The 27928-nt window shown below is 39.6% G+C and overlaps 1 protein-coding gene across 1 annotated transcript in view; it reads right to left on the reverse strand.

The window, feature by feature from the left end:
- The window catches only part of LOC124171103 (thioredoxin reductase SEP1-like), a 63694-nt gene that overhangs the window by 18775 nt on the left and 16991 nt on the right, over window positions 1–27928 (reverse strand). The window contains exon 3 of the mRNA XM_046550245.1: window positions 9540–9707. Within this exon, the coding sequence (XP_046406201.1) occupies window positions 9540–9707 (168 nt within the window). The remainder of the gene's footprint in view (window positions 1–9539; window positions 9708–27928) is intronic.

A 27928-nucleotide genomic window follows, 5' to 3' on the forward strand; every position in this document is an offset into this window, starting at 1 on the left:
ACTTTATAAAGTGAGATCCTTGGAACGACTCTGAAACGAACTTTAGCTAAAGTCTCACTTTACCGTAAAGAGAGACTTTGTAAAGTGAGCAATTTCAGTGTCGTCTATGAATCGCACCCTTAGTAGGGGACCAAAATAATGTTCCTAATTCAAGAGTTCAATTGCTTCTAAAGATCATGAAACGCATTTTAAACAAGATTCTCGGAGATGCATCAACGCTAGTCATTCAATGCCACTTGGAAAATTTTCCATACCCATAGCCTCCATAGTGTCCCCTTGTCACGTTTGTAGGAAGCGGTACGAAGGTTTTACACAGTACACTGGCAAATTCATATGCAGCGATAAAATTGTATCACATACGCCCAAATTTCCTAAAAACTCGTGATTTAATATATGACACAGTAGTTATTTTGTTTCTGGATACTCTGGATAAAAAAAAATCATATCCGTTGTGGGACTATTTTCTTTTGCGGATGGGGCCATAGCCACCGAGAAAGAGAGCCCGCGGAAGGATCGCCCAGGATCGCCGTTGGAGATTACGTGGTTTATGTTATGTATCACGTGTATCACCATATTCCTTGGATTTTTGTGGTTAAGTTGGTGAAAATTAGAGTTTTTGTGAATAGTGAAGTTTCCGTTATTCTTTAATTTCATTCGGTGGGCTTCAGAAACTTGTTTGTGAGGCATTTTTGTTAAATATGCCTTTCTCGTGTGTGGTGCCGGTATGCGAAGGAAACACCCAAAGTTCAAGTTTTTACCTTTCCTATAGATCTTCATGGATTGAAGAAGAAGTGTATTTTGGCGATAAGAAGAGACAATTTCACCCCTACGGAAAACATTAAGGTATGTACCCTTTCTCCCTGAAATTCTTTGGACGTAATTTCTAGTTAAAAGTGGCTTCATGATGTTGATGTACAGGACTGAAAGTGGTGATTTAAAATATTGTAGCAGCAATTCATTTGGAAATTCTTGCATTTTAGTTGTGTTCGTTGTATTCGGATCTGTCGCGCAACAATTGCTCTATGAAAAATGTTCTTAATTATAATATATGCATTACTAGTATATTTTATAACTTTCATTTATAAATATATGTCTTAATATTTTTACTTAAAATCTTTTCTTTTTTAAGAAGAAGAAAAATCCAAAGAAAAGTTTCTAAAATGTTTACGGCCTAAAATGGACAGGTTTCCTAATTTTGAAACCTTAAGAATGTTAAACACGAGACTAATAAGACTGTAGTTTCCTGTCTTATGTAATCTGCTTGATACCTACAAGAGACAATTTCTTGCTACAATGAAATTTTTATATACTTCATTACTACAGTAGCAGTGCAGGAGAGCATGTCAGTCCCTGAAAAAGATGTGGAGGTGGCTATCAGAAACTCACTAAGGCACGCCAAGTGACAGCAACAACACGGTTGCAGGGGGAGAAGAAAATTAAGTGCATAAGACTTATGTAGTTTCTTGTGTTGTATTATTTCACCAAAGAAGCCCAATAAATATTGTGTATGGAATTGAAGCCTAATTTATTTAAATTATTGTCTGGACCTATTATTTAGATACTAGTATCGAACGAAATTCAGTCCTAACCTGAACGTGTCTTAAAGGTGTCCGTGTGCTGTGTGGGAAGTACTTTGTAGACGTTTATTTTTTTATGAGTAAGTGATGTTTTACTTTGAATTAATTACATGCTATTCTTAATTTCCACTGCTTAACTTGAGAATCCCCTATTTATCATTTAAAAATCTGGTATTGAATGGTTGGTTAGTTTTCAGTTTAACAATGTTTAAAGGATTATAATGTTATATTTTGGACAGCATTCACTCCATTTTTATCTATGCCTTTGTATGCATGTGGGTTCCTAGAGGAAGTGTGGTAAGGGAAATGGTCTGTTGGAATAATTTTTATGAGTGTTTCTTTATGACCTGAGATGAAATGAGGAAGAAAATGGGTAGTATTACTCCACCTATTTTGGATGAGGTATTCCTAGGTCTTCTTTCATACAGTTCGTTTACAATTCTTATTCAGCCCATGTACAATTCTTATGCTGCCCATGTTTAATTCTTATACAGCCCATGTACAATTCTATTACAGCGTGTATGTAATTTGTGTAAAAATGCATATTTTTATACAAATTGTATATGTACACTCATTTTTGTTTATAACTTGTATACAGACTGTATAACATCTGTATAGAGATTTTATACAATTTTATACAGGTTTTATACAATTTTTTCATAGGGTAGGTCTTCTTTCACACAATCCGTATGCAATTCTTATTCAGCCCGTATAAAATTGTATACAACCCATATACAATTCTTGTACAGCCTGTATATAATTTGTATAAAAATGTATATTTTTATACAAATTGTATACACTCATTTTTGTATATAACGTATACAGACTGTATAAAATCTGTATAGAGATTTTATACAATCTGTATAGAGACTGTATACAACTTGTATATAATTCTATACAGAATGTATACAAAATTTTTATACAATTTTATACAGGTTTTATACAATTTTTTCATAGGGGTTCAAGAAACAAAAAGGATTTCAGGGAGTGGTATGACTAGCTTTAGATACTGCTTTTATGAAAAGAAGTTCAAATGAAGCAAGAAAATGGACATCATTGCCTCGGAAATCCTACAGGAAATCATGTCTCCTGTTATATTGATATAATACAAGCTTTGAAGTGTACTACAGTAGATTCTCATTATTGCGAAGTTCACGGGACCGAAAAACTGGGGATTCGTAATAACGATGTTCGAATGAATGTTTCTTTTAGAAATTGTCGAAAAAAATGTGAACAATAAACATGATTAAATTAAGTGCAAGTATATAAAATTTTATTATTTAAACAAGAAAATTCGTTTCAGTTTCTCATTAGATGAAAGCAGCATGATGCAATGGAGGGTTAATATCTTCTGAATACATTAACTCCTCGATATACGAAATAGATGTGTTAAAAGACCTTGTTTGTAAGTTGATAAACCTTCAGTCCGGCCGCAGAGAGTTGTCCAATGACAGCTAGAATGGTCTAGGTCGGGGTAGGGGGCAAGGTTGCCAAGGAAGATATGGAAATGCCTTCACTTCACTTGTAAAGGAAAAAGTCCCTTGAGGAAAGGAGCTGGAAGGGATAAGGAGTGTGAAGGGCCCAGAGGAGGAATCACTTGTTTTGGTGGATCAGGCTTATTTCCGTGCTCCATATGCATTTGACAGCATTGTACGACTCGGCGAGGGTGTGAGGTACATTTGGGGGACATCTATTGGCTGCAAACTGTGCTGGCGCAGGGTTTTCCGCCCCTCCTATGGTGCTGTCATCGGGCAACTCTCGCCGGCCGAACTGTATGCAAGGAATTGAGGAGTACAGTTATCCTGCAGAATGCAACACTGCATGACAATGTGCGCTAACTCACGACTGTGAAGAATTGATCTAGCTGGGTGTACGACGCTTCCGGAGCCGAACTATTAAAACTTCGCATATTGCATATCCACCTAAATGCCGATGCTTATTCGTGGAACTCCGTAATCAAGTTCATTAAGTAACTGCCAGGACCGGGACTGAGGTGCGTAATAATGGTTCTTTTACTATAGATTGGATAGGGCTTTTCGTTGGGATCAACGAATTGCTTCGTAATAACATTGCTCGTATTAACAATAGAACACTGTATACATGAGCTTACTTTCATACTTTGAAACAAAAAGCTTTTACAATAAACACACAAAACCAATAGCTTAACTTACATCGTAGAGTCTAAGAAGGAACCCCAAATTTCGTAAAACCGATTAGGAATTTTTAAAGCCCCACCTTTTCCAGGCCAAAGACCCAAAGAATTGCATACCATAAAAAAAATTCCCAGATGTCATTGACAATATTACCAGACTCTTCTCTGACCCATTCTGACCAGTACTAACACCTTTTATGGAACCAGAATTCCAATGGTTAAGATTATGGATTAGCAATGAGTCAAATTAGTAACTGTGGATTAACCCTTAGCCTCGGGTACGATACGAGCGGCGGGCGGCGAGCGGCAAGCGGCGTGAGCGGCGCCGCTCTGATATCGGACCTCATTTAGTTGCGTATAAATCTATTGAGGGTGGGTACGATATGTTTGAGCGGCGAGCGGCAGTGAGCGGCGCCGCCCAGTGCCGCTCATGGTTCCAAGTCCAGACCGATTTCTTTTCCACTGCCGCTCAGTAGATTCATCCTTCAGTGTAGTTGAAAATGTCAGCGGAGACACATCAAAGTGGTGAGAATACGGCCAAGCAAAGGAAGACTGAAGTTAAACTAAGTATATACTAATAGAAGTTTTAATTAGTGAGGTGCAGTCCAGGGTATTTATGCGGAATGATCAACATTTTATTATAGTATTGTAAAGATTAAGGTTGGTTTCCATGGAGTATTACAGAAGTAATCTGGGAGCCTCCCTTTCCTTCCAACACTAACTTTTTCAATACAATGTAAACGAACACATACGAGTTAATGCCTTTGCGTTAATGCCTAACGAGTTTGCATGAATGATTTTTGTGGACCGGAACGGAACATTTACGAATGTGTGAACAAAATTAGAACAGGTTTTATTTTCTGTGCATGCACTCGCACAAGTTGGGTGGTTACACGGTGCATTTTGGGGATCATTCTCGCGTTCATACATATAGACATTAACCCGTACCCGTGTTAATGTACCGTGTAAACAGGCCTTAAGGCCACTGTAACTCCCTTTCAAATAGCTAAAAATTCTATTCTCTTCCTTCCTCGTTTCCCTAACATTTTACCCTCTAACGCTGTTTTCAACTTCCCTTCCCCGCTAAGTATCCCCTCCATCCATACCTTCCGTCTCCTCCGTATCTCATCTAACAGCTTCTTCTCCTCACCCACCATGTCCAGAACTTTGTTGTTCCTCCTCCTCTCTGTCCATTTCACCTTCTCCATTCTTCTTCATACCTACATCTCGAATGCCTCTAATCTTCTCTCGTCCTCCTTCCTAAGTTTCCACGTTTATGCACCGTAAAGCGCTACACTCCAGATCAAACTCGTCACTAACCTTTTCTTTAAATTCTTACATAACGATCCTCTTAGAAACTCCTTGCTGTTCATGAACGCCTCCTTTGCTTATGCAATTCTCTTCCTAATGTCCTTACTACTGTATCAGTTTTTCTCTAACGTACTGCCTAAATATTTGAATTGATTTACCTGCTCAAGTTTTTCCCCACCTATTTTATCTTGAGTCTCACATTCCTTGCTCGCGAAGTTTTACAAAACCGCATCACCTTGGCCTTCTTGTCATTAATCTTCATCCCATACTCTTCGCACCGCTCGTCTGACGCATCCACTAGAGCCTGTAGTCCCCTCGCTGACTGGCAAATCAGCGCCTGATCATCTGCGAGCCTTACCGATTTAAACATCATTCTTCCCACTTCTTGCCACTCCAGCTTCCAACTTGTCCCAAGCTTTCCTTACCATCTCCTCAGCGTATACGTTAAAAAGCAGCGGCGATAAAGGACAACCTTGTCTCACACCTCGGCCAATGCTTTCCCACCCAGTTTTTCCGTCCGCTACCCTCACTTGTGCAGTCTGAGCCATATAAAGTTTACGAATCAGTCACCTATCCCTCCAATCTACACCTATTCTCTTGAGAATGTTCATTAACTTTATCCAGTTCACCCTATCAAATGGTCCTCTCGACGAGGAACCTCATTATTGCTATTGCATCACGAGTTGACTTCCCTTTTCTGAAACCAAACTGATCTTCGCCCAAATACTCGTTTGCCCTCGCCTCCTCAGTACCAATTTCGCTGCATACGATATTGGGCTAATAGTCCTATAATCTCTGCATCCCACAGGTTTCGTCTTTTTCAGTAGCAGAATTATAACCGTCTTCACGAAATCCTCCGACCAACATCCCTCCTCATAGATCCTCCGTACTAGTTCGAAAAAAATTCTTACTCTCCTTCCCTAGATTCTTCAGATGCTCACTCACGATATATTGTCCATGCCCACTGCTTTCCTGGCCATCATATCACGAAGGGCTCTCTTGATTTCCGCATCGAAGATACCCGGCCAAAGATTATCCTCCTCCACTGCACTTTCCTCATCAAAAATCAATTTCTCCGGCCAGTTCCTTACTTCATACAGATCCTCCACGTATTCCCTCCATCTACTCTGTACCTCTTCGCGGTCGGTTAGCATCCTTCCATCTTTAGCTTTAATTTTGGATACGGCTTATCCTCTTTTGCTGTACTCTTATCCTCTTTTACTTCTCCATCCTTCTGAAACTTTTCCATTTTCTCACACTGTCTTTTCCACCAAGCCTCCCTTGCCCTCTTAGTTTCACGTCGTAATCGATTATTTAGTTCCATATACATTCTTTTGCCCTACTCTGTGTCCACATTCTTCCACTTCCTTCTCTCCTCCATCTCTTTTACCACTGCGTCCGTAACCCAAGGCTTCTTTATCCTTTTGCTGTCTATGTAGCCAATTGACTTCTCCGCCGCTTTGGCTATTCCCGTTTTAATATTATTCCACCCTTCCTCTACAGTCTGTGTACTTCTAATCTTCCGGGTACTATTGCCCACTAGTTCCTGATATTCCTTCCTCATAGTCCCCTTCAGTGCTTCTACATTCCAAATCCTCGCCTTCCAAACTTTAATTAGTCTTTTGAATCTTATGTTGCATTTCATGAGCGCTAGGTTGTGGTCTGAATCCGCGGCAGGGAAGCTGCGGGAGTTTTTCACACCATTCCTATACCTCTGTCTTACCATGACATAGTCAATCCCCCTACATCCCCTGGACTTTTCTATTTGTACCTTTGCCCTTTATGATGAGTGCTGTTTACGGGGAAGTTAGAAATGAACGAATAAATAAATGGCGGAAGGAACCTATGTAAAATTCAAAAATAAATAATAAACTTGTAGAACCTCTGGTTATCCAATATCCTATTGAGTACACGGGGAAGAACGTGTGGTAAATGTGTAACAGATATGAGTAATCTATAAGTCAAAGTAGAACTGAGGGTATGATACGCATTTTAAAGAAGCTAGAAGTTCTCGTGGAAATACCCAGTTAAGACGTTCAAAGGGTCCACTCCGCGGTGTCATAAAACGACCGTTTTCGCAGTAGAATCCTGGGGGTCAGGGATCGGAGAGTAAAGAAGGTATGAGTCTCAGCTGGTGTCTTTCTGGTAGGTATTTTTGTCAAAGTCCCAGGAAAACAACTCACTTTTTCGAGGTTTGAACACTTTCAATAGAAGCATGGTCTTCGATCGTATCCAAAGAAAACGAAATGAACTTCAATGATACGTGCACTTACCTCGGCTGAAAAACCTCCACTGTATTCACCATAGACCATTTGAGAATCGGTATATTGAAGCAAAACATAAAAACGGTGAATGCTGAGCATTAAAACCCATACAGTTTCAATAACCTTACCGCGTCGCGGCTAATCCAACTCCCGACGTGCAGAGACGAACCTTGCCGCGCGATCGAAAAATCAATGTAATTTCCGGCGTCGCAAACTTATTTCACAGATAACTGCAAATCACCTCAAGAAATCTTCAAAGAATACTCTCATATAAATTACTCCGCGTGACTTTGCCGTAAACCCATTTTAAACTCTACCTAAATATAAAACTTTGTCGAAAAACAGTATCCGCCATTTTGTAACTGCACGGCAAGAATTAATCCATAATATTCTTATTTCCATTTATTTATTTATTTCCATCGCCCCGAAAACAGCTCACAAGGCCTTTTACATCGGAGGGTATAACATGAAACAACAACTATCACAGGATTTTTTAGATTACGGAAAATTAAAGAAAAAATACCATGCCAACAGATTATGTGGTTTTTTTATTCCGAGAGAATCCACCGATAATTTCACAATCTACTTACTTTAGAAGATTTTCAGAGAAAATTGAAGACGGGCGATTTTATGGAAATTTTCTCACGTTTGAGCATCTCTATCTCAGTAAAGGGAGGAATCTTTGTCAAATATAGTACAGATCCATAAATTTCAATCATTTTTGAGTATGCCTGCGAAGTTTCAAGTTTATAACTATAATAAGTCATATTGTAATTTTGCCCGGCTTTTTTCGATTTCCGCCCACTGTAGAGCGGTTAGAAAATTGCCGCTCGTATTGTAGCCACTACTGCCGCTCACGAGCCGCTCACGTGCCGCTCAGGTTGCCGCTCGCCGCTTGCCGCTCGCCGCCCGCCGCTCGTATCGTACCCGAGGCCTATAGTGCCAGCAGGCCGATCCATCGGCCAAGTTTTTTTATACTCACGCCTTTCATTTTTTGTGTTTCATGTAGCTTTGGTAACTATTTTCATTATCTATCATGCTTTAACATACCCATAAGTTTTGGGAAAAATAAAAAAAATTGTTTCTTAAAATGCATATTAGGTTTCATGTAAATTTTTAAGCACAAACCTACAAATAGGGTGATTTCCTATATTTTTTTATTGCCTAAATTGAAATATTATTACTCCTGGAGTAAGCACTTCACACTTTTAGATTTTTAAATGAGATATCTATTTTTCGTGATCAAATGAAAAGTGAAAATTTTCAAGAGCATGAAAACACGACAGCTAAGTATGAATGCAGGGAAAAGCCCGTGTGACATCATTCTGGTTCCCGCTTCCGCTGTGTGAGGTGACCTTGGGGCCAGTATATGTGTGCCGCTGCGATGCAGGCTGCTAGCAGGTAGCAGAGTATCCAGCTAGCAGGTAGCACTTGGCTTAAATAAGGATTATTAATAACTTATCAAACGAAGGAAACTTTCCGACCATAGGCAGTTTTAATAGGTGATTATTAAGACATGTTTCCCTGAGCTCTGTGCCTCATGCATCCATTGGCAATCTCAGCCGATGTAAAACTCCTATCTGCTCGTATAGAAACTAGGTCCCTGAGACATAACGGGAAGTCGCATCGCATGAGCACCAATCTGGCCTTTTTCAAATGCAGTTAAAATTGACCATTGCCATTCGTCTAAACTGGGATTTCTAAAACCAAATAATTTGTATATTATGAATACACTAATGGTGGGTAACAAATCACAATCAATACCTTTCATTTTCTTTGATGAAGGAAACTACCCTATTCACCAAAAAAAGCCCTGACATTCTTCAGGCTGCCACTGAAAGGGTTACGGCCGTTTTACATGAGGCAGGTCATTGTGCAATCTGACATACGTACAAAGGTGCCATCAGAATTGAGCAGTGTAAACCAGTGAATTGCTAAAACACTTATGAGAAAACATGGATGAGAGATGGCAAAATAGCACCTGCTATAATTCCAAGCTCACATCCTTGCAATTTCAACCAATTTTTTTCAGTGCTAACCAGCACAATGACATGCTATGAATAAAATGGGCCTTCATACACAACATTTCAGCAATGCATTCCCATTGCACATTTCAAGGCTGTGTTAAACTGAGGAAAGAGGACTTCTAACAATAAAGTTTCAGGAATTTTAAGACTTTCAAAAACGTCTGGAATTCCCAGACTTGAGGACATAATTACATCACATTTAGCTCACCTTTAATTTATGTTTATCCAGGAATGTAGCATAGGCATTATAATATTTAATTTTTTTCAACACGAGATCACTACGATAACCAAAATTGAGTGACATGATGTGCTTCTTCACTTCACCAGCCATTTTTTCCCAGTTGTGCTTAACTACAAAATGAAAATTAGAAACAACCTCAATAGAATTATAGGGTTGTAATCACATCACAATCAATGCTAAAATAAGTATTTAAATAACTTAACTAAGGCAAAGAATTAAACCAAATATTACAAAAAAACAGTAGAAGCACAATATAATGAATCTGTTAAAAACTAAATTTCACAACTATGAGCTTTTAATATAAGTAAGTCCCCATGAAATTTACATGCATCGATATAGGGAAACTTCTTTGCAGCAAAATTTCTCAAGAACAACTGACATAAAATTTAAGTTCATTTTCATATAATCAACTTTTCTGCAAGTCATATCCATCTTCAATTTTTTTCTAAATTTGAGCTAACTTTGCAATTACACAACTTAGAAAGTGACGTAGATTTGAAACATTGGAAATCATTAGACTAAATTGCCAAATTACTCTTTATGCAAGTGAAGTCTAAGTAAGGCTTGGAAATCCCTTGAACATCATGGAATTGAGGCAGCAGGAGGGGAAACAGAGTTCATATAAAGCCCTTAGAAGACTGCTATTTGACAAATTGCCTATGTGAATTCATGACTCAACAGACATTGACACGGCAGCTAGGTGACACCTTCATCCTTTCCCTCATTCATGTCTCTGACCTAATTTTGAGGCCCCTGAATGCGAAGAATGGTGTAAGATGGAAAGGGGTGATTGGTGGACGAGGCTTTGAGGACAGAACCTTTACCATGCATGTGTCAGTTTTGTGTACTTGACGCGAGGCAAAATCCTAGAGAGGGAGCCTTAAAGGTCAAAATCGTTCAGCACCTCTGATATAAATTTTGGTATCACCTTTGGACAATGCATTTGATAGCATAGAATTTAAGTCTATAATATTGAAAATAACATTTATAGGGGGGACAGGGGACATGATAGCACTAGACTTCCACTGGAATATGACATTTACATATTGAGTCACTATATGATTGCACAAATTGAGTGTCACCGCAACATTGAACAACTGCCCTGCTAGATGGCACGTCATCTTTCGGAATCTTGAGCCATCCTCGAGTTTTTTATGTTTATATGAAGTTGAAAAGGATGACATTGGAGCAAGCATCTTAAGATCGGAATTTGACGCTGCAGTAAGACACCTGCGAAAGAATAAGGCCCCAGGAATAGATGACATTCCAGCAGAGCTAATAAAAAATGCAGGAGAAAAGGTCTTAACTCAACTGTATAAAACTATCTGCGATATGTACTCAACAGGAGATATACCTCGTGACTTCGAGGAGAACATCATCATTCCCATACCCAAGAAGAAGAGAGCTGAGAAGTGCGAAGAATTTACGACCATAAGCCTGACGACACATGCGTCGAAGATTCTGACAAGAATCCTTTACAGGAGAATTGAACGAAGAGCAGAAGAATTCCTGGATGAGGACCAATTCGGATTTAGGAAAAGCAGGGGCACAAGGCAAGCAATTTTGGCTCTTAGGATGATCATAGAGAAGAGAATGGAGAAAAACAAACCAACCTTCATAGCATTTGTCGATTTAGAGAAGGCTTTTGATAACGTGGAATGGAATTCAATGCTTAGAATTTTGAAAGAAATCGGCGTACTCTACAATGATCGTAGAATTATTCATAGTTTGTATAAAAGCCAAGTAGCTGTGATCAAATGTGGACCAAACGGTGCAGAAGCGAGAATAAGAAAAGCGGTGAGACAAGGTTGTGCGCTTTCCCCTTAATTTTTAATGTTTACATAGAGAAAGCCATCAACGAAATCAAGCAGAAAGCTTCGGGTGTCAATATCCACGGAGAAAAAATTAGTATGCTGTGATTTGCTGACGACATAGCAGTCATAGCCGAGACAGAGAAGGATTTGCAGAAGACGTTGACAAATGGAAAGGACAATGGCCAGATATCAGCTGAAAATCAACAAAAAGAAGACTAAGATATTAGTTTGCAGTAAAAGAGAGGAGGCTAAAACAAACATCAACCTAGGAAAGCATAAGCTTGAAGAGGTGAACGAGTTCTCTTACCTGGGAAGCCGAATTACCAGCGATGGACGGAGCAAGAAAGAAATACACAGTAGAATAGCGCAGGCGAAGAGGGCTTTCTACAAAAAGAAGAATCTTCTTACAGCTGAAAATACCAGCATAGAAGTAAGGAAACAATTCATCAGATGCTACATATGGAGTATGTTTCTCTATGGAAGCGAGGCTTGGACGTTGACAGCAGCAGAGAAGTCAAGAGTGGAAGCATTCGAAATGTGGTGCTACCGAAGAATGATGAAGATAAAATGGATTGACCGTGTGAGTAACCATGAAGTGCTAAGGAGAGTAGGAGAAAAGAGAAGCCTCCTAAAAACATTAAGCAGAAGAAGGGACAACTTAGTTGGCCACATTTTGAGGCACGATGGTATGATGAAGACAATCGTTGAATGACAAGTGGAAGGGAAAAAGGGCAAGGGACGGCCCCGAATCAGTTATTTCGGACAGGTTGAAAAGGATGTAAAAGAGAATAAATATGTAGCTATGAAGAGATTAGCGGATAGGAGAGAGAAATGGAGAGCTGCGTCAAACCAATCTTAGGATTGTTGACTAATGATGATGAAATGTGCATGGGCTGAAGAAATAAAGTTCTTACGCAAATAAAGAGGAGAACGAAATGCAGTTATTGGTTGAATAGATTTCAATATATTCAAGAAGAAATGAAAAGATGTGGTTCTCCGCTCCTTTTGTTGCATTAGCTCCCATCAGTGACCCGCAGTTCCTACAAAGACTTGTTAATTAGGAAAGTGTTAACCTGGACATAGCGAAAGCAGCACAAAAGAGGTTTTCAAACCACTTGTGGTACATGAGTGAGGAGTTGGTATGCCTGTCATTCTTTGACGGATCCATTGCTAGGTGTGAAAAAAACGTGATACGCCGTATGTGGTCTTGTGTAGGAAAATATGATCCACCGAAGAAGGCATTCTATAAACGTAAAGACATGACTAAGCTATCAATACCAAATTTGGTCACCACTAATTCGAGAAAGCTATTTAATGTACCTATTGTAAATATGTATTGCATTCTTTGATGTGAACATGCGAGAATGTGATGAACACACAAGAACGATTCGCAAATTATTCGGGGTCATTAAGTGGGAAACGATTGTGCAGCGAGAGGAGTGAAACTAATTCAAGATTTTTAGGCAGTCACGTTGAAGGAAGAGAGTTTTCTAAATTTATTACTAACAATAAGTGTGACTTTTCATCGCAATGCAACCCTTACGTGCGGAAAGGCACTTTAATTGCCAAATATGGGATGTCAATGAAAAATATATTTTATTTTGGTTAATGTACCGAAATTCATGGACAGAATGAAAATAAATTGATCTCTTGGATTGGAAGTATTGTTATGGCAATTAAATTCTTTCTAAGGTAAGCACATTTCTTCAGAGGCTAGATCTTGACATCAGGAGCAAAGCCTTTGCCGAGGAAGGGGAGGGGGTTGAGGGGAAGTCTCCAGTAAGTGGTGCGGGACATACCTCAGCGGTTCCGCGGTGCGGGGAGGCGCCCTAGGGGGGGGGATTGCATTACAACGGATGATATATCCTAAACGCTTAGAGATAGGTTAAAACAAACAGAAAATCGGCCCCAAAGATCTTTACTTTTACATTTTACATAGAAATAGCGCTTTTTCGGCCCCAAAAAACTCAATTGAGGGTCCTTAGTACTTAGGGCCCTTGGGGCACGGGTTGCCGTTATTTTAAAGTAACCAAATTTTAACACGTGAATATAAACACCATTTGGATAATTTTGAGACCAGGAAAACATAACTTTTCGCAATTCTGAAAAATAACGGCCGGCCTACTGATCACCCCCTGACAAACACCCTAGAGGCCGCGTCAGACTACATCTTCATCTGTGACTGCAGCGTCCACAATGGTAGCATCCGATCTGTTTAAACGGAACCCTTGATCCCATGATTTACAATCCCCATATCAACCCTACACTCTGCCCTACTCACTAACCAAGAAAAGGCCGACAATGCTCGATGATTCTACTCGTCACACAACTCGCTGACTCGGCCGTGTAATGAACTCCCGAACAATCCAGAGTGTTCCGACACGATGGGATTGCCTGCAGCAGATTTTCTGGGCAACCCTCGTATAATTTGGGGTTTTAACCGACATTTATGTGTACGATGATTTCATCTTAAAAATACATACAAGCTCAATGCTACTCTTCGTTATTACAAACACCATAAGGCAAAATGTTGGGGAAAAGGGATCTCAACGCACTCAATACCGTGAGGTGGATATTTTTAAAATCCTATAAAAATGCATTCCTTTGTGTAGAGCATTCATCAATCGACAGTAAGGACATATTGAAAGGATTTTAGGCACTATATGCTTCGCTATTTCGGTAAAAGCAACATTGGAGACGTAGCTGACGTAGCCCTGAGTGATTCGCTTAATTGCCAGATCTGATTAGCGGTGTAACGTGATTTGAGTGAGGGAAACGACGCAACTTCAGGACAGTGATTTTTTTAGTTAAGAAGTATATGCAAAAATAAATTATCACTCACGAGCACGGAGGAGACAAAAATGAAAGACAAGATGCTCCATCATGCATTCGCGATTTTTCCACCGAGTCATACTGTCGTCATGACCAACCAATCACTGAGAAAATTGTGAGGAGAAACACACAGAAATGTCCTTTTCTATCTGTTTAGCATTGTGTTTGTTATTGAAATGATTATAAAAGCGTTCCTTGCCCAACACTTAACGGAGAACCCTGAAAATTTTCGTATGTCTTTCAAATGTAATTCAAATGAATCTATGATGATGATTCACTTTGTATGGTGCTGTTAATAAAATGAAAGGGGAAAAATATGTCTAGATGTTGCATTGGTGGCTTCCTTCTATCAAGGGCGTATACGGAGGCGCAGTGAGAATTGCGTTGTATAAAGCGGTGAATTCCTAGACCGCATGGGAGAACGCGTGGACGTGAGATGGCAAAATATCACATGTTCTAATTTCATTCGTGCAATCGCGATATTCCACGCCGTATGAGACACAAATGTAGTTCTAACCTGCGCAATTACTTGCATTATGTAAAACGGCCTTCACACGGATATTCTTCATTATATTTGAGTTTGAGGATATCTTGACCTCTATTAAATGTTGATAGTATTTTATATGGAGGTTGATCTTTACCTATGAGGTACCGTGCAAACCGTCAACAGAATGTGGCACGGAGTAATTCCACTGTCAGCGTGTAGTACTCATCCTATCCTCATTCAGACACGCGCTCGTTTGCCAACCACATTTCAATATCATTTATGAATACCTACAGGTGTAATCAAGTATGAATGCATTTTATTTTGAACGACAAAGGCGCATAATGAATGTCTTTTACAGCACGTGAATAAATAAGGTTGAAAACAGGCGTGACGGAGCAAATGTTGCAAAAAGAAAACGCATAGCATGCCTGATTTAATGGTTGGATGTATAACCATAAAATATTACCGCTGACGATAACCGGTTAGTGACGGAGCAAGCGCTTGAAGTCGCCGCTGGCTACTTCAAACCACTTTCGAAAATTCTGGGCACACAAGAAAACACAACTTCCTTCCATCACAGTCAGAGTATAACTGAGAGTATGATGCACATTTTAAAAAGGCTAGGAGAAGTTTCCCTGGAAATATCCAATGGAGACTGTCAAAGGCTCCCCTCCGTGGAGTCATAAAACGACCGTTTTCGAAGTTGAATCCTGGGTGTTAGGGAGATTAAAGAGGGCATTAAAGGTCAGTCAGTGTCTCTCTGGGAAGATATTGTGGATAATTATCAGGAAAAGAACTCACTTTTTCGTGGCTTGTGCGTATGTAATAAAAGCATGCCCCCGATCGCATCCAAAGAAAACTAAATTTACTTCTTGGCGTGCACTTACCTCGGCGGAAAACCCTCCGTTTTCTTCACCATAGACGAATTTGGGATCGAGCGCATTAAGGTCAGATTAATACCGGTAAACTTTGAGCTTTAAAATCCATCCGCTTTCAATAACCTTACCGCGTCGCGTTTAATCCAGCTCCGGGCGCGCGGAGACGAACCCTACCGCTTGATCAAAAAATCAATTTAATTTCCGGTGTCGCAAAATTATTTCAAAGCTCATTGCGTATACAACTTGAGAAATCTTCAAATCTAAATTCTGATCTAAGTTCATTAGCGTAATTTTGGAAACCCCATCTGAAACTCTTAGTTAATATTTAATTTTGCTGAAAAACAGTATCTGCCATTTTGTAACTGCATTTTTAGAGTTTATCGAAGTTATTCTTTATGTTTACTGAAATTTAAAGAAAACGCACGTTGCTAACAGGTCATATAGCTTTTTATTCCGTACAAATCCACCAATAATTTTGGAAGATGAAGAAGATACTTTGGACGTATCTACTTAATTTGGAAGATTTTCAGAGAGATCTAAAGAGGGGCATTTTTACGGAAATACGCTCACCTGTGAGCCTCTGTATCTCAGTGAAGGATGAAATCCAAGTCATAGTAGGAACATTTTCGTAACGTGTAATCATATATGACTTTACTTGCGAAGACTCAAGTTTTCATCTCAAATACAGCAATTGTGTAATTTTGACTGGCTTCTTCCGATATTCGACCAGTGCGCGGGCGCTGTCTCTTCCATGTTGGCATCAAAATGATGTGACGCTATTCTCTTGCAAATTCTTCATATGTCGACTTGTGTGAATGCTAAAACGATGAATGATACATCACTCTAAAGAAAATTTAATTGGAAATTCTGCTTTTTAGTAGTATGAGAAAGTCAAAAATGTAGACACATCAGTGCAGTAAGTACCTGCGCGCATCATAAAATTATTCATTGTGTCAATGTCATTTCCAATTTGACACAATTTGTCAATTGTGTCAAATTGGAAATCAAGATAGAGAATAGCTCTGAGTCTATAGAATTTAAATATAACAATACGTCGCGAAAAGCAATCAAGTTTCATATAATGGCATCGGAGTACCATTAGATCGCATAAGACGTAGTAAATTTACGAACATGTTTAAACAATCTGTAGCCGCTGTAGTTTTTAGTAGAAATTCGATGCAGCAAAGATAAGTATGAACTAGCTAACGACCATGATACTATCCAAGTATGGTGCGATTCCTGGAAGTTAGTGTTAAATCTAAAAAAATGGTAGTAATTAATTTCTAGAAAATATAAGTCCTCAAAACGTAGCTTTTTCATTCAGAGTACCCAATAAGAAATTGTAGAGTCCGTATAATATGTGGATGTTAGACTCAATAATGATCTACCGTGGAATAAACATATTCGGAAAGTAAGATGTGAAGCTAATCGTGAATCGGGGTTTGTCAAAAGAATACTAGCAAATCATGACGGCAAAGTGAGAGAATCCAGCTATTTCTCCCTCTTTGGAAATATATTTGGAATTCGCTGCCAGTTTTTCGGATCATGTTGCATGCTGGTGATTGATCACCACTGACATACACCGTAGGGGTGGGAAGCAGTGTATTATTTAGATGTAGATGTATTATTACCGTTTACCTCGAAAGCAAAAATTGAATTGACAGAGCGTTCCACATTCAGTTGAAAATGTGGTTTTATGGACATTCGTTTCCCATGTAGTCTATTCACCACAAGGCCGGGAGCGCGGTGTTGTCAATAGTAATATAAAAATTAATATTGCGCTATGAACTGTTCAACACTGTATTCCAATGTAGAATAAGACGCTGCATTCATTGGCGTCAATATTTTTTACATAAAATTATATCAAAGGCTGGGATGGGATGAGGATTAATCACAAGAAAACTAAGGTAATGCGTTTTTGTAAAGCATCACGAGCGAGGAATGTGAGACTCAAGATAAAGGTGGGTGGTGAAAAACTTGAGCAGGTTGAGCAATTCAACTATTTAGGCAGTACGTTAGAGGAAAACGGATACAGTAGTAAGGACATCAGGAAGAGAATAGCATTAGCGAAGGAGGCGTTCATGAGCAGGAAGGAGCTTCTGAGAGGATCGTTGTGTAAGAGTTTAAAGAAAAGATTAGTGAAGAGTTTGGTTTGGAGTGTAGCTCTCTACGGTGCGGAAACGTGGACTCTGAGGAAAGAAGACGAGAGAAGATTGGAGGCGTTCGAGATGTGGGTATGGAGAAGAATGGAGAGGGTGAAATGGACGAAGAGGAAAAGGAACGACGAAGTTCTGGATATGGTTGGCGAGGAGAGAAAGCTTTTAGATGAGATACGCAGAAGACAGAAGGTTTGGATGGAGTTAGTGCTTAGCGGTGAGGGGATGTTGAAAATGGTGTTGGAGGGTAGAATGTTGGGGAAACGAGGGAGGGGAAGGAAAAGAATAGGATTTTTAGATAGATTGAAAGAGAGTAGGCCTTACAGTGAATTAAAGAAGGCAGTGCTGGAAGGAAAGGGAGGCTCCCAGATCACCTCTTTAGTACTCCATGGAAACCTACCTTAATCGGTAGAATACTATAATAATAATATCAAAGGCTATAAAAAAAATTCCATAAATTTACGTTACATGCGTGTATTTTTTTACTTAATTTTCTTCTCGCAATTGTCGTCAAACTGTTAATTATATTGAATTGAATCCTCTACACGAAGCTCTTCACACTAATATAACTTTGACGGTTTTCACCAATTTTACATTAATTGAGGAAAAAAGTAGTCATACCGATGTAACACCCTTTAGGATAAGAAAATTTGGATTTGTGTGAGGTAAAAAGTAGTCGGCCACTAAAAGACGTTTCTTACGTCGTAGGTGATATAATGTGTGTTAAATGTGAAGACAACTACGATGTTATTATTTTTAGTGAAAAAATCATTTAATTATCTTAATTTTGAAGGGGGTTACAAGTTCTTAAAAAATATTTAGGCGCCACTGAGCGGAGCTTCTCGCCTTGCCTTGCCAACTCCTTGCGCTCGGAGGGAATCATCTCGGGCGGAAAAGGAGACTTTTGTCCATTCGTACCATAATGTATGCACTCCTTCGATAAAATCCTGAACAGAGAAAACTCATCCGTTATAACAGCGATGTTTTTATTTCAATACATTGGTACATGAAAGCAAGCAAATTTTGAGGGCTAGGAAATTTTTTGGAAACTTTGAAGCGAGTTTCGCCTAGGGTCTTTCGGTCTATCCACGGAAACAGAGACAGGAAACATCTCATAATTCGTGCAAAGGACTACCCCCTCTAGTGCATGCCTTTTATAATAGGGCGCTCTGGGTTTTCCCCAAGTCCCATTCATTACATTAAACATCTGCAAGAGGAGCGACCCCAGGGAATAATTAGCAGAGGAGCTCACTTTTTCGCTGCATTTTTTTGCAGTGAACGAGTGTTGGATTATAAAAATAAGTTCACCGAGTTACCTCGAGATTTTAAAAGACATATACAACACAACCGATATAGAGTATGATACCAGAAGGAGAATTGCGACCACCTGCGACGCCGAAATTAAGATCGATTTTTCGAACGTGCGGCACAGTTCGGAGCTTGCTGTAGTCAACGGGGAATACCGTGCTCGACGGACGTTGAAAAGTCAATCTTTTAGCAGGTGAATTGTGGATAAGATATAATTTATCTAGTGCCACATTTATTCTACATTATATAGCTTAATTTCTTCGCTTTCATTCGATATTTACCGTTGATATGATACAAATTGGAAGACTGTGTTTTTCGTCGAAATTTTGTGATCATGCATGATTATAAAAAGGGATGACCGAGTTACCTCGGGATATTTACGTTGAATTACATCAAACGTTTTAAAGTGTTCGTCCAAAAAAATCAGCTACGACCGTTAGCATCAAGCAAAATAAAAATCGATATTTTGCCCCGCGCGTAGTGTGCAGCAGCTCCGGATGGTATGGCATGCTAAATGTATGCAGTATATAGAAGTTCTGTATTCAGTTCATAACTGTCCCTTTGTAGAAATGCCGCTTATTGCTTTATTGCCTCAGTCTATGAAGGGGTTTTTGGACAGTTGAGGATCGCTTCCCTTCGATATCCGCGCAAACGTTTTCACGAAGTAGCTCGTACGGGGCTTTCCACAAAGGCTTCTTTCCAATTGGTTGAAAAATATTCTCTTTCACAATTTTACCGAGAAAATTAGTCAGTTTGCCTTCTTGAGTGCGAAAGGATCTCAGTGCATGTGATACGGAAGCGAATAACCAGGGCTTATTTTCCCTATGTCGTGAACTTTCAGCGTTGAGACCGAACTACCACTAGTGGAGAATATCTCGGAACGATAAAAAGGTATGTTTTCCAAGTAATAAATCTCAGGTACGACTAATGATGGGAACACTGCCCGATGTTTTTATTTACTGCTCTTATTTTTTTATTCCTAACTATTAAATTCAATTAAATGTTCCCTCTCTACTAAAACGGTCCAAATAGTCGATTTTTGTTTTTTTTTCTGTCTCACCGAATTCTTAAAAAAAAACTCCCCGGATCGATTTTTCGGGAAAATGTCATTATATTCATGTTTTATAGCCTAAACAAGATTAGTAGGAAAAATATCATCGAGCTAATTATAAAACTATGGAAGATGTGATTTTTGGCCAGCTTTTTTCGATTTCAGCCCACTGTGCGTCGTGTGAATGAATGAAGTAGTATATATAATAAAGTAATCTAAACTCTATGTTCATGTGTCTCCCAGGTACTTACTCGATATATTGCCTGACGTTTCAAGGTCGTTGCTGGTCACTACCTCTTTGGGAATCAGATAAATTTCCGAGAAGGGACGGTATTCCTATTTGTTTATGGAGGAAGAGGGGCTGAAAGTGCTAAAGGTGATGTCATTTTTTCCCCCTTCAGAGCAGAACCCAATTTGTAGCTGATTTTGATGCCAATGACCCTATTTAATTTTTCACATTTTCCTCTCTCCAACGTCTCGCGGATCCGCCGTTGTTTGATGTTTTCACCTTTGCGTCGCTTTTGTTTTCTGGACGCCAACTGCGTTTACCCAGGTTGCGTGTTCTGTCCCTGCCGACTTTATGGGTTTTCCATGAGGAATAGAGTGGTTATGTTCTGCTAATGGAGTTTGAACAAAGCGAACGTTTTCGTCGATATATTTTTTGTCACAGAATAGGCACCATATCTTGCCTTGGGCGATACATCGGAATATCAGAAAATATCGCGACATTTAAATATACCTGGGATCTGATATATGGTTTTCACGTTATTACATCTACAAACTACCCCGCAAGCCGACTAAAAGGCGTGTGGCTGGAGATGTTAGGACACCAGTCGTTTAAACATAAAAAGGAAATGAGAAATTTCGATTAGCATTTATTGAAGTCCTTCATGGTTTGGGAGAAAAACGAATTCCCAAGTCTATCCGTTCGGCTAAATATCTCTCTTAATTTATCGCTTCTGTGTGACCTGGAAATATGGTGGGGTTCTGATATTATGTTCTCCGAGTAGCTCTCAAAAATATCTATTTTCAATTGTCCAAGTATTCTATGCCTAGCGCGCAGCCTCCTACTAGCAGTCTTCAGCGGCTACCAGCCTAATTCGCTTACGATCTGAATAACGCTGTCTATACGCCCGCAGCAATTTTTGACGAATCGTGCAGCTTCCCTTTCATTGTATAAAGTTCACGGATTAAGTCTTTCTGTACCGGATCCCATATGCATGCTGTATATTCAAGGTGCAGTCTGACGAGCGCGATATAGCACCTTTCTCTAACTTTCTCATCCGAAAATCCTCCCTAAATACATTTGACGAATCCTAATCTCTTTAGGGCTATGATGCGAACATTTAAATGTGTTCACCGCGAGAGGTTCGAGGTTATCGTAACTCCCAGGTACTTCACTTCGTCTATTGCCTTTCTTTAACACCATCCACAGCTTAAACATGGTTATAGTGGGACGAACTCTGCAAAACATGTACCGTCGTGCATTTGCTCAGATTAAGTTCGAGTCCCCACTCTTGGCTCCACAAATGAACGTTGTTTAAGTCCGATGATAGAATTTCGTAGTCAGAGTGATCACTAATTTCGTGATAGATGACAGCGTCGTCAGCAAATAAACGTATTTTACTGCTAATGCGGGAGCAGAGATCATTGATGCATATAATGAACAAAAGGGGGCCGATTACGCTTCCTTCTGGAACGCCTGATGTAACTTTTGCTACATCAGAGTCAACTTCGTCGAGAACTACTTGTCGTTTACGATCTCTGAGAAGTCGCGTATCCAGTTTACCACTGTTATTAATAAGTTTGAGTCCCCACTCTTGACTTCACAGATGACGTTGGTTACCCAATCACCTGATATTGCTTAATTTCAATGTCAATTATCATAAGGAATTCAATTAAAAGTTATCATATTCCGAAATTGAATTTTCAATATTGCCCAAGCCTGAGGAGAGGAAGAATGCCCTACACTCCACTTGGGATGATGCTGTGTCCTTCACAGTAGGTACTCAGACAATTTCAATTTTTTTAAATGTGGCTTCAGCATAGTTTAATTGAAAAAATATCGAATGCTTTCCCGGCGTATGCTGGTAGTGAAGGATGCTCGGGTTCTCCATTCTCCATAGGGTAGTCTCCTGCATGGTTTTCGGCAGCCATGACTCATACCCTGAAACGTCGGCAGCAATGGAGGAGATTACCCGGTGAAAAACCCGAGCAGCTTTCACTACTAGGCTTCAACCCAAGGTTCTTAAAGTAAAGGTTGCCTCATTCGCGACTCGGGCTCCCATTGGCTTGACGTCACGGTAGACCCAACTTCCAGCGCCATTTCAAATTCTAGCCTTTCCGCGGGCCTAACTGCTTACCGCAGCGAGTTCTTGAATTTACCCTCTATCGAACACTATTAGCCGAATTTAAAATTGAAGGCCGATTTATGAAAATAATGATGATAAGATTTAAAAAAAGATAAATTCGTGTATTCAGACGCCATAATTTCCTGATGAAGTGATGAAATGGGAAGGTGTGCGAGTTGATTCCGTGTCCACACTTCCTTCCTGTAACTCTCAAAACACTGTTTTCCTTGCTACTTCCGCAATATAATTTAAACTTAGATTAATATGGCTGGGAGGATAATACGCAAAAACCAAATTAGTTGCTTTAAAAAATTACAGTTCTGCAACTTTTTAAATAGAAATTATGCTCGTTTTCATTCTTCGCCGGGCTTTGAAAATACAGACTGTCCCAAGGGTCGTGTGTCATTTTTGACCTGTAAATTTAGTAACTTTGCATGGAGCAATGTTCATTAAAATTAGCATATGTACTTATGGGAAAAAGTCCTAAGTTTTGTTGAGTGTAAAAAAGTTTTTACAATTTTGACCTTTTGACCTCACAATGTGGGTCCAAACCAAAAATTTCAATTTGCCTTATGGGGTTTCAATGTTTAAAAAATCGAGATAGAAAAAAGTCTGAATTTCATTGACCAAGATGACTATTCTTAGGTTTTCGGACACGAGAAACCCGAAAAAAATACTTTTATTCACAAAAATTCAACTGTTGACCCAGTAAGGTCACCGTCAAGGTCACAAAGGTGGCAAAAAGAATAGTATACCAACAAAGGTGTCGATCCATGGGTTTTATAGGGTGCCCAAGTCATTGGTAAAGTCCAAAAACCCTTATTATTCACTAATTGACCTCCGAGGGTCACAATGGGGGTCAAAGGTCATAGAGTTAAACGTCGGGCCATCATGACAACCAACGTGTCAAACCATGGGTTTTGAAGGGTGCCAAAGTCGGTTAGGCAGTTCATAGATCCGTAGTGTTGATTTTTAGACCTCCGAGGGTCACAATGGGGGTCAAAGGTCATAGGGTTAAACCTCGGGCAATCATGACAACCAACGTGTCAAGCGATAGGTTTTGGAGGGTGCCAAAGTCGGTTAGGCAGTTCATAGATCCGTATTGTTGATTTTTTGACCTCCGAAATTCATAATGGGGTCAAAGGTCTTAGAGTTAAACCATAGAGTAAGAAAGTATGCAACGCGCTTACCATCCCTTCCTTCCGAATTTTTTCCATTTCCTCGCAGTCTTTTCCAACAGGCCCCCCGTGCTCTCTTACTTTAACGCCGCAGTTGATTATTTATTTCTCTAAATATTCTTTTGATTTGTCGCCCAAAGTGTAAGACAAAACTCCGTTTAAAAAGATATTGGCTATGTCCAAAACCTTAAGGTAAAAAATAAAAGCAATGAATGAATCCAGCTTTTATTTTGATTGTATCAAGCAATCTGATAAAAATTTGACGATTTTAGAGAAATATCATAAAACGACAACATTAATAGGATTATAAACTGAAATGTGAACATGGAGTTTTCATTGTGCTAGTCAACCATCCAATTGTAGATATGGTTTCGATTGCCATGCTCTTCTTCTTTTGAAGCTCCTGCAACATTACACTTTCTAGGTCTTCCAGTTTAGAATTTTTAAATTCGTTATAAAGCACACCTGGAATTTTCTAGTACACGCTGCGCGGACAATAGTGCGCGGACACAGAGTCGGGAAAAAGGATGTCTAGGGAAATAAATAATCAACAACGGCTCGAAACTAAGAGGGCGGGGGAGGCTTGTCGGAAAAGACAGTCGATATGTGTACTACCACCACTCACTTGGTCACCCTTCTAAACCTTTGGCTGGGGACATTAGTTTTCCTATTACTCCAAAACATACCTCTATGACCTTTGACCCCCATTATGACCCTCGGTGGTAAAAAATACACAATATGGATCTACGAACAGCAAAACTGACTTGGGCACACTTTAAAACCCATGGTTCCACACTTATGCTGTCATATTGGCCCGAGGTTTAACTCTATGACCTTTGACCCCCATTGTGACCCTCAACAGCAAAATTCTATGAGCGGATCTATGAACTGCCTAACCGACTTTGGCACCCTCCAAAACCTATCGTGGGAGGTGGCATAATAATTGTAAATTTAATAACTATTTCGAGGGGCTGCAAAGATATTCTCGAATTGCTCGAAATTTCATTCGGGTGAGTTCCTTGAATGATGAGAGATAGGAAATATTGTGATCTCATAGGTGAGCCAAGATAACGTAGCGGCTCGTTTTGGCTGGAATATGTTCATCGAATAAACAGAGATTGTGTCATCAATTGGGACTTTCAACTTTAGCGCTCAAATCATGAAAAATAGTTTAATAATTGTAATTTAAATAAAATATAGACGCAATCGAGGAGAATCACGACGTTTTTATTCATTAAATATCCAAAATGTTATTTCCGAATTACCCACTTAAGACAGTTGATGTTTGTGAATTTATGTTCTCTCAAAGTACATATTAATTATTTGAGCTATTCCATGGATTGCTATGCTTCTAAAGTTTTTATATATGATATTAAAATTCCGAGGTGAAATGTTTTGCAACGAGCTTCTAGATTTGGCCACTAGGAGTCGACAAGACTGAGTTCTGATTGGAGATTGGCCTCGAGAAAATAGAACCCGTTCTAAAATCTAGATTGGCCAAGAAATTGTGCCCAATATTGTGAAACGGAGATTGGGCTAGAAATTGGTGTGTGTCAGTGGGTCCACAATCCAATATCCAATGGATTGGCCAATAAATTGGCAAGTGTCATACGGGCTTTAGGGCGGGGCGACCGGGGCGAATGCCCTGGCCCCGCGCTTTGGGGGGCCCCGCGTTCGTGAAAAAAAATTAAAATATACGATAGTTTGAAAACGCAATTTCAACTATTACTGTATTGTTAAGTCCGTGCAAGACAAAAAATAATATTATGAAAAAGGAATAATAATGCAGTAATTTAAAGTAAAAAGCGCGCTTTTTATGTTTATCTTACGTTATAATTTTATGAATTAATATAATTATAAATTTAATTTGTATTGGATTGGAGCACAATGCTTGGAATCCTAAAGGAAATTGGGGATCTTTATAATGACAGAAGAATCATCCACAGCTTATACAAAAACCAAGTAGCCGTGATAAAATCAGGGCCCAGCTGTGAAGAAGCAAGAATTAAGAAAGGAGTGCGACAAGGCTGTACATTGTCACCCGTAATTTTCAACGTTTACATTGAAAAAGCCATTAATGAAATCAAAGAAAAGGCATTGGGAGTGAATATCCATGGAGAAAAAATAAGCATGCTAAGATTTGCCGATGACATAGCCGTTATAGCAGAAACAGAGAAGGATTTGAAAAATATTCTGATTAATATGGGTAGGGTAATGAGTAGATATCAACTGAAAATAAGCACGAAGAAAACCAAGATCTTAGTATGCAGCAGAAGAGAAGAAGTCAAGACCAACATTAAAATAGGGAGGCAAAAACTGATAGAAGTGAATGAATTCTGTTATTTGGGAAGCAAGATAACTAGTGACGGGAGAAGCAAGAAAGAAATTATCAGCAGAATAGCCCAGGCGAAGAGAGCATTCCACCAAAAGAGAGACATGCTTACAGCGGGAAACTTAAATATGGATGTAAAGAAACAATTTATAAGAACCTACATCTGGAGTATGCTCCTATACGGAAGTGAGGCATGGACAATGACCGCAGCGGAGAAAGCAAGGATTTGAAATGTGGTGCTACAGAAGAATGATGAAAATCAAATGGATCGACCGAGTCAGTAACGAGGAAGTCCTAAGAAGGGTAGGAGAGAAGAGAAGCCTCATGAAAACCTTAATAAGAAGACGGAACAACCTTATAGGCCACATCTTGAGACATGATGGCCTGATGAAGACAATCGTCGAAGGACAGGTGGAAGGCAAGAATGGAAAAGGAAGACCTCGAACAAAATATATGGAACAAGTAAAGAGAGATGTGAAAGAGAAGAAATACGTAGGAGTGAAAAGATTAGCTGATAGGAGAACTGAGTGGAGAGCTGCGTCAAACCAATCCTAGGATTGTTGACCAGTGATGATGATATACTATATTGAACTCAAAGGCGTGATGGTATCATAGCGGCGTAATTACGAAGTCTGAATTTGGGAGGGGAACACATACTTAGCCAGAGAGTGGTAGGGATTCAAAATGCTCGAGTTTGTAGATGGGGTATAGAGTTTAATATTTTAAGTGAAGGGCCCCGCACTGAAGGTTCGCCCCTAGCCCCGCACCTGCTAGCGCCGTCACTGCCGCACGCGACATGGTTCTGAGTTTCATTATCATAAGTATCGTCGATGTACCTTACCATATTTCTGTGTCGTGAAGCTAAAGTACTAAATGCGTTCTATGCCTTACTCTAAAACTATGAGTTAAAGTAAGCCAAAAATCGGTGCTCTACGACAGTCATGAGAATAAGTACATGAAAATATAATTAAAAACACTTTTCTGGCAAAGTAAAGAAATTTGTAGTGCGCGGAAATCGTTCAGATTTATTTCACTTAAAGCTGTTTTGCGGTGTTTCCTTTGCGTAATTATTAATTCACGAGCAAATTTAAATGAAAATCTGAGATTTTTGAAGGGCTAATCGTTTAATTATGGTGGAATCACCAGTAAAGGATTTCGTAGCGGATGGAACGCGGTCTACATTTAGTCAAAGATAGACGTATAACGCTGTATGAGACAAGAAGCTAACAAAACGAAAATAGCATCGCCGGCAGCTACAGAAAAGTTGTAAGCTCAAAGGCCCTCGCATTTACAGGCTTATTTTTTCACCGCAAAAGAGAGGAACACGGCCCCCATAAGTAAATACTACTTACCGGGAACTGGCTGGCCACCATCTAGTTATCACATATCAACTCAGACTAATTGTAAGACCCCTTTTCAAGAGATCCGTATCAAATTTATCGAGAGTATCAAATTTCTCCTCGGAGTTCTCGCGGGCGAAGTTGGGAGAGGAGTCACTTTTTGTCCCCCCCCCCTTTCACTCCCTCAAGGCGCTTCGGCTTCTGTCTCCACGCCCTGGCGTTGCGACTAGAGGGTCTCGTGATCCGTCAATTTGGGAAATTCAAACTCTAGGGCACCCCCTTAATACACGGGCAAATTTCGATGAAAATTTGAGATTAGTGAAGGGCTAATCGTTTAATTATGGCCATTTTATGTTGAGTATTCAAAAAGTTAAACAATTATTTACACGAACAACCAACCCCTGGATAAGGGAAGCCTACCCAGGCGGGACTCGAACCCGCGATTTCTTGTTTGGAAGGTATGTTGACGACATGCCTGTTTACGTAATGAAGCTATCATCGCCAACAATTTCGGAAAAGGTGTAAACTCAAAAGGACCTCCGCATACACAGGCATATTTTTTCAGCGCATGAGAGAGGAACCAGAAGTTGGCTTTTACTATTTTTAATTGACTCGCCGCCACTTAGGCG

Source organism: Ischnura elegans, chromosome X (assembly GCF_921293095.1).
Source record: "Ischnura elegans chromosome X, ioIscEleg1.1, whole genome shotgun sequence".
NCBI classification, from domain to species: domain Eukaryota; kingdom Metazoa; phylum Arthropoda; class Insecta; order Odonata; family Coenagrionidae; genus Ischnura; species Ischnura elegans.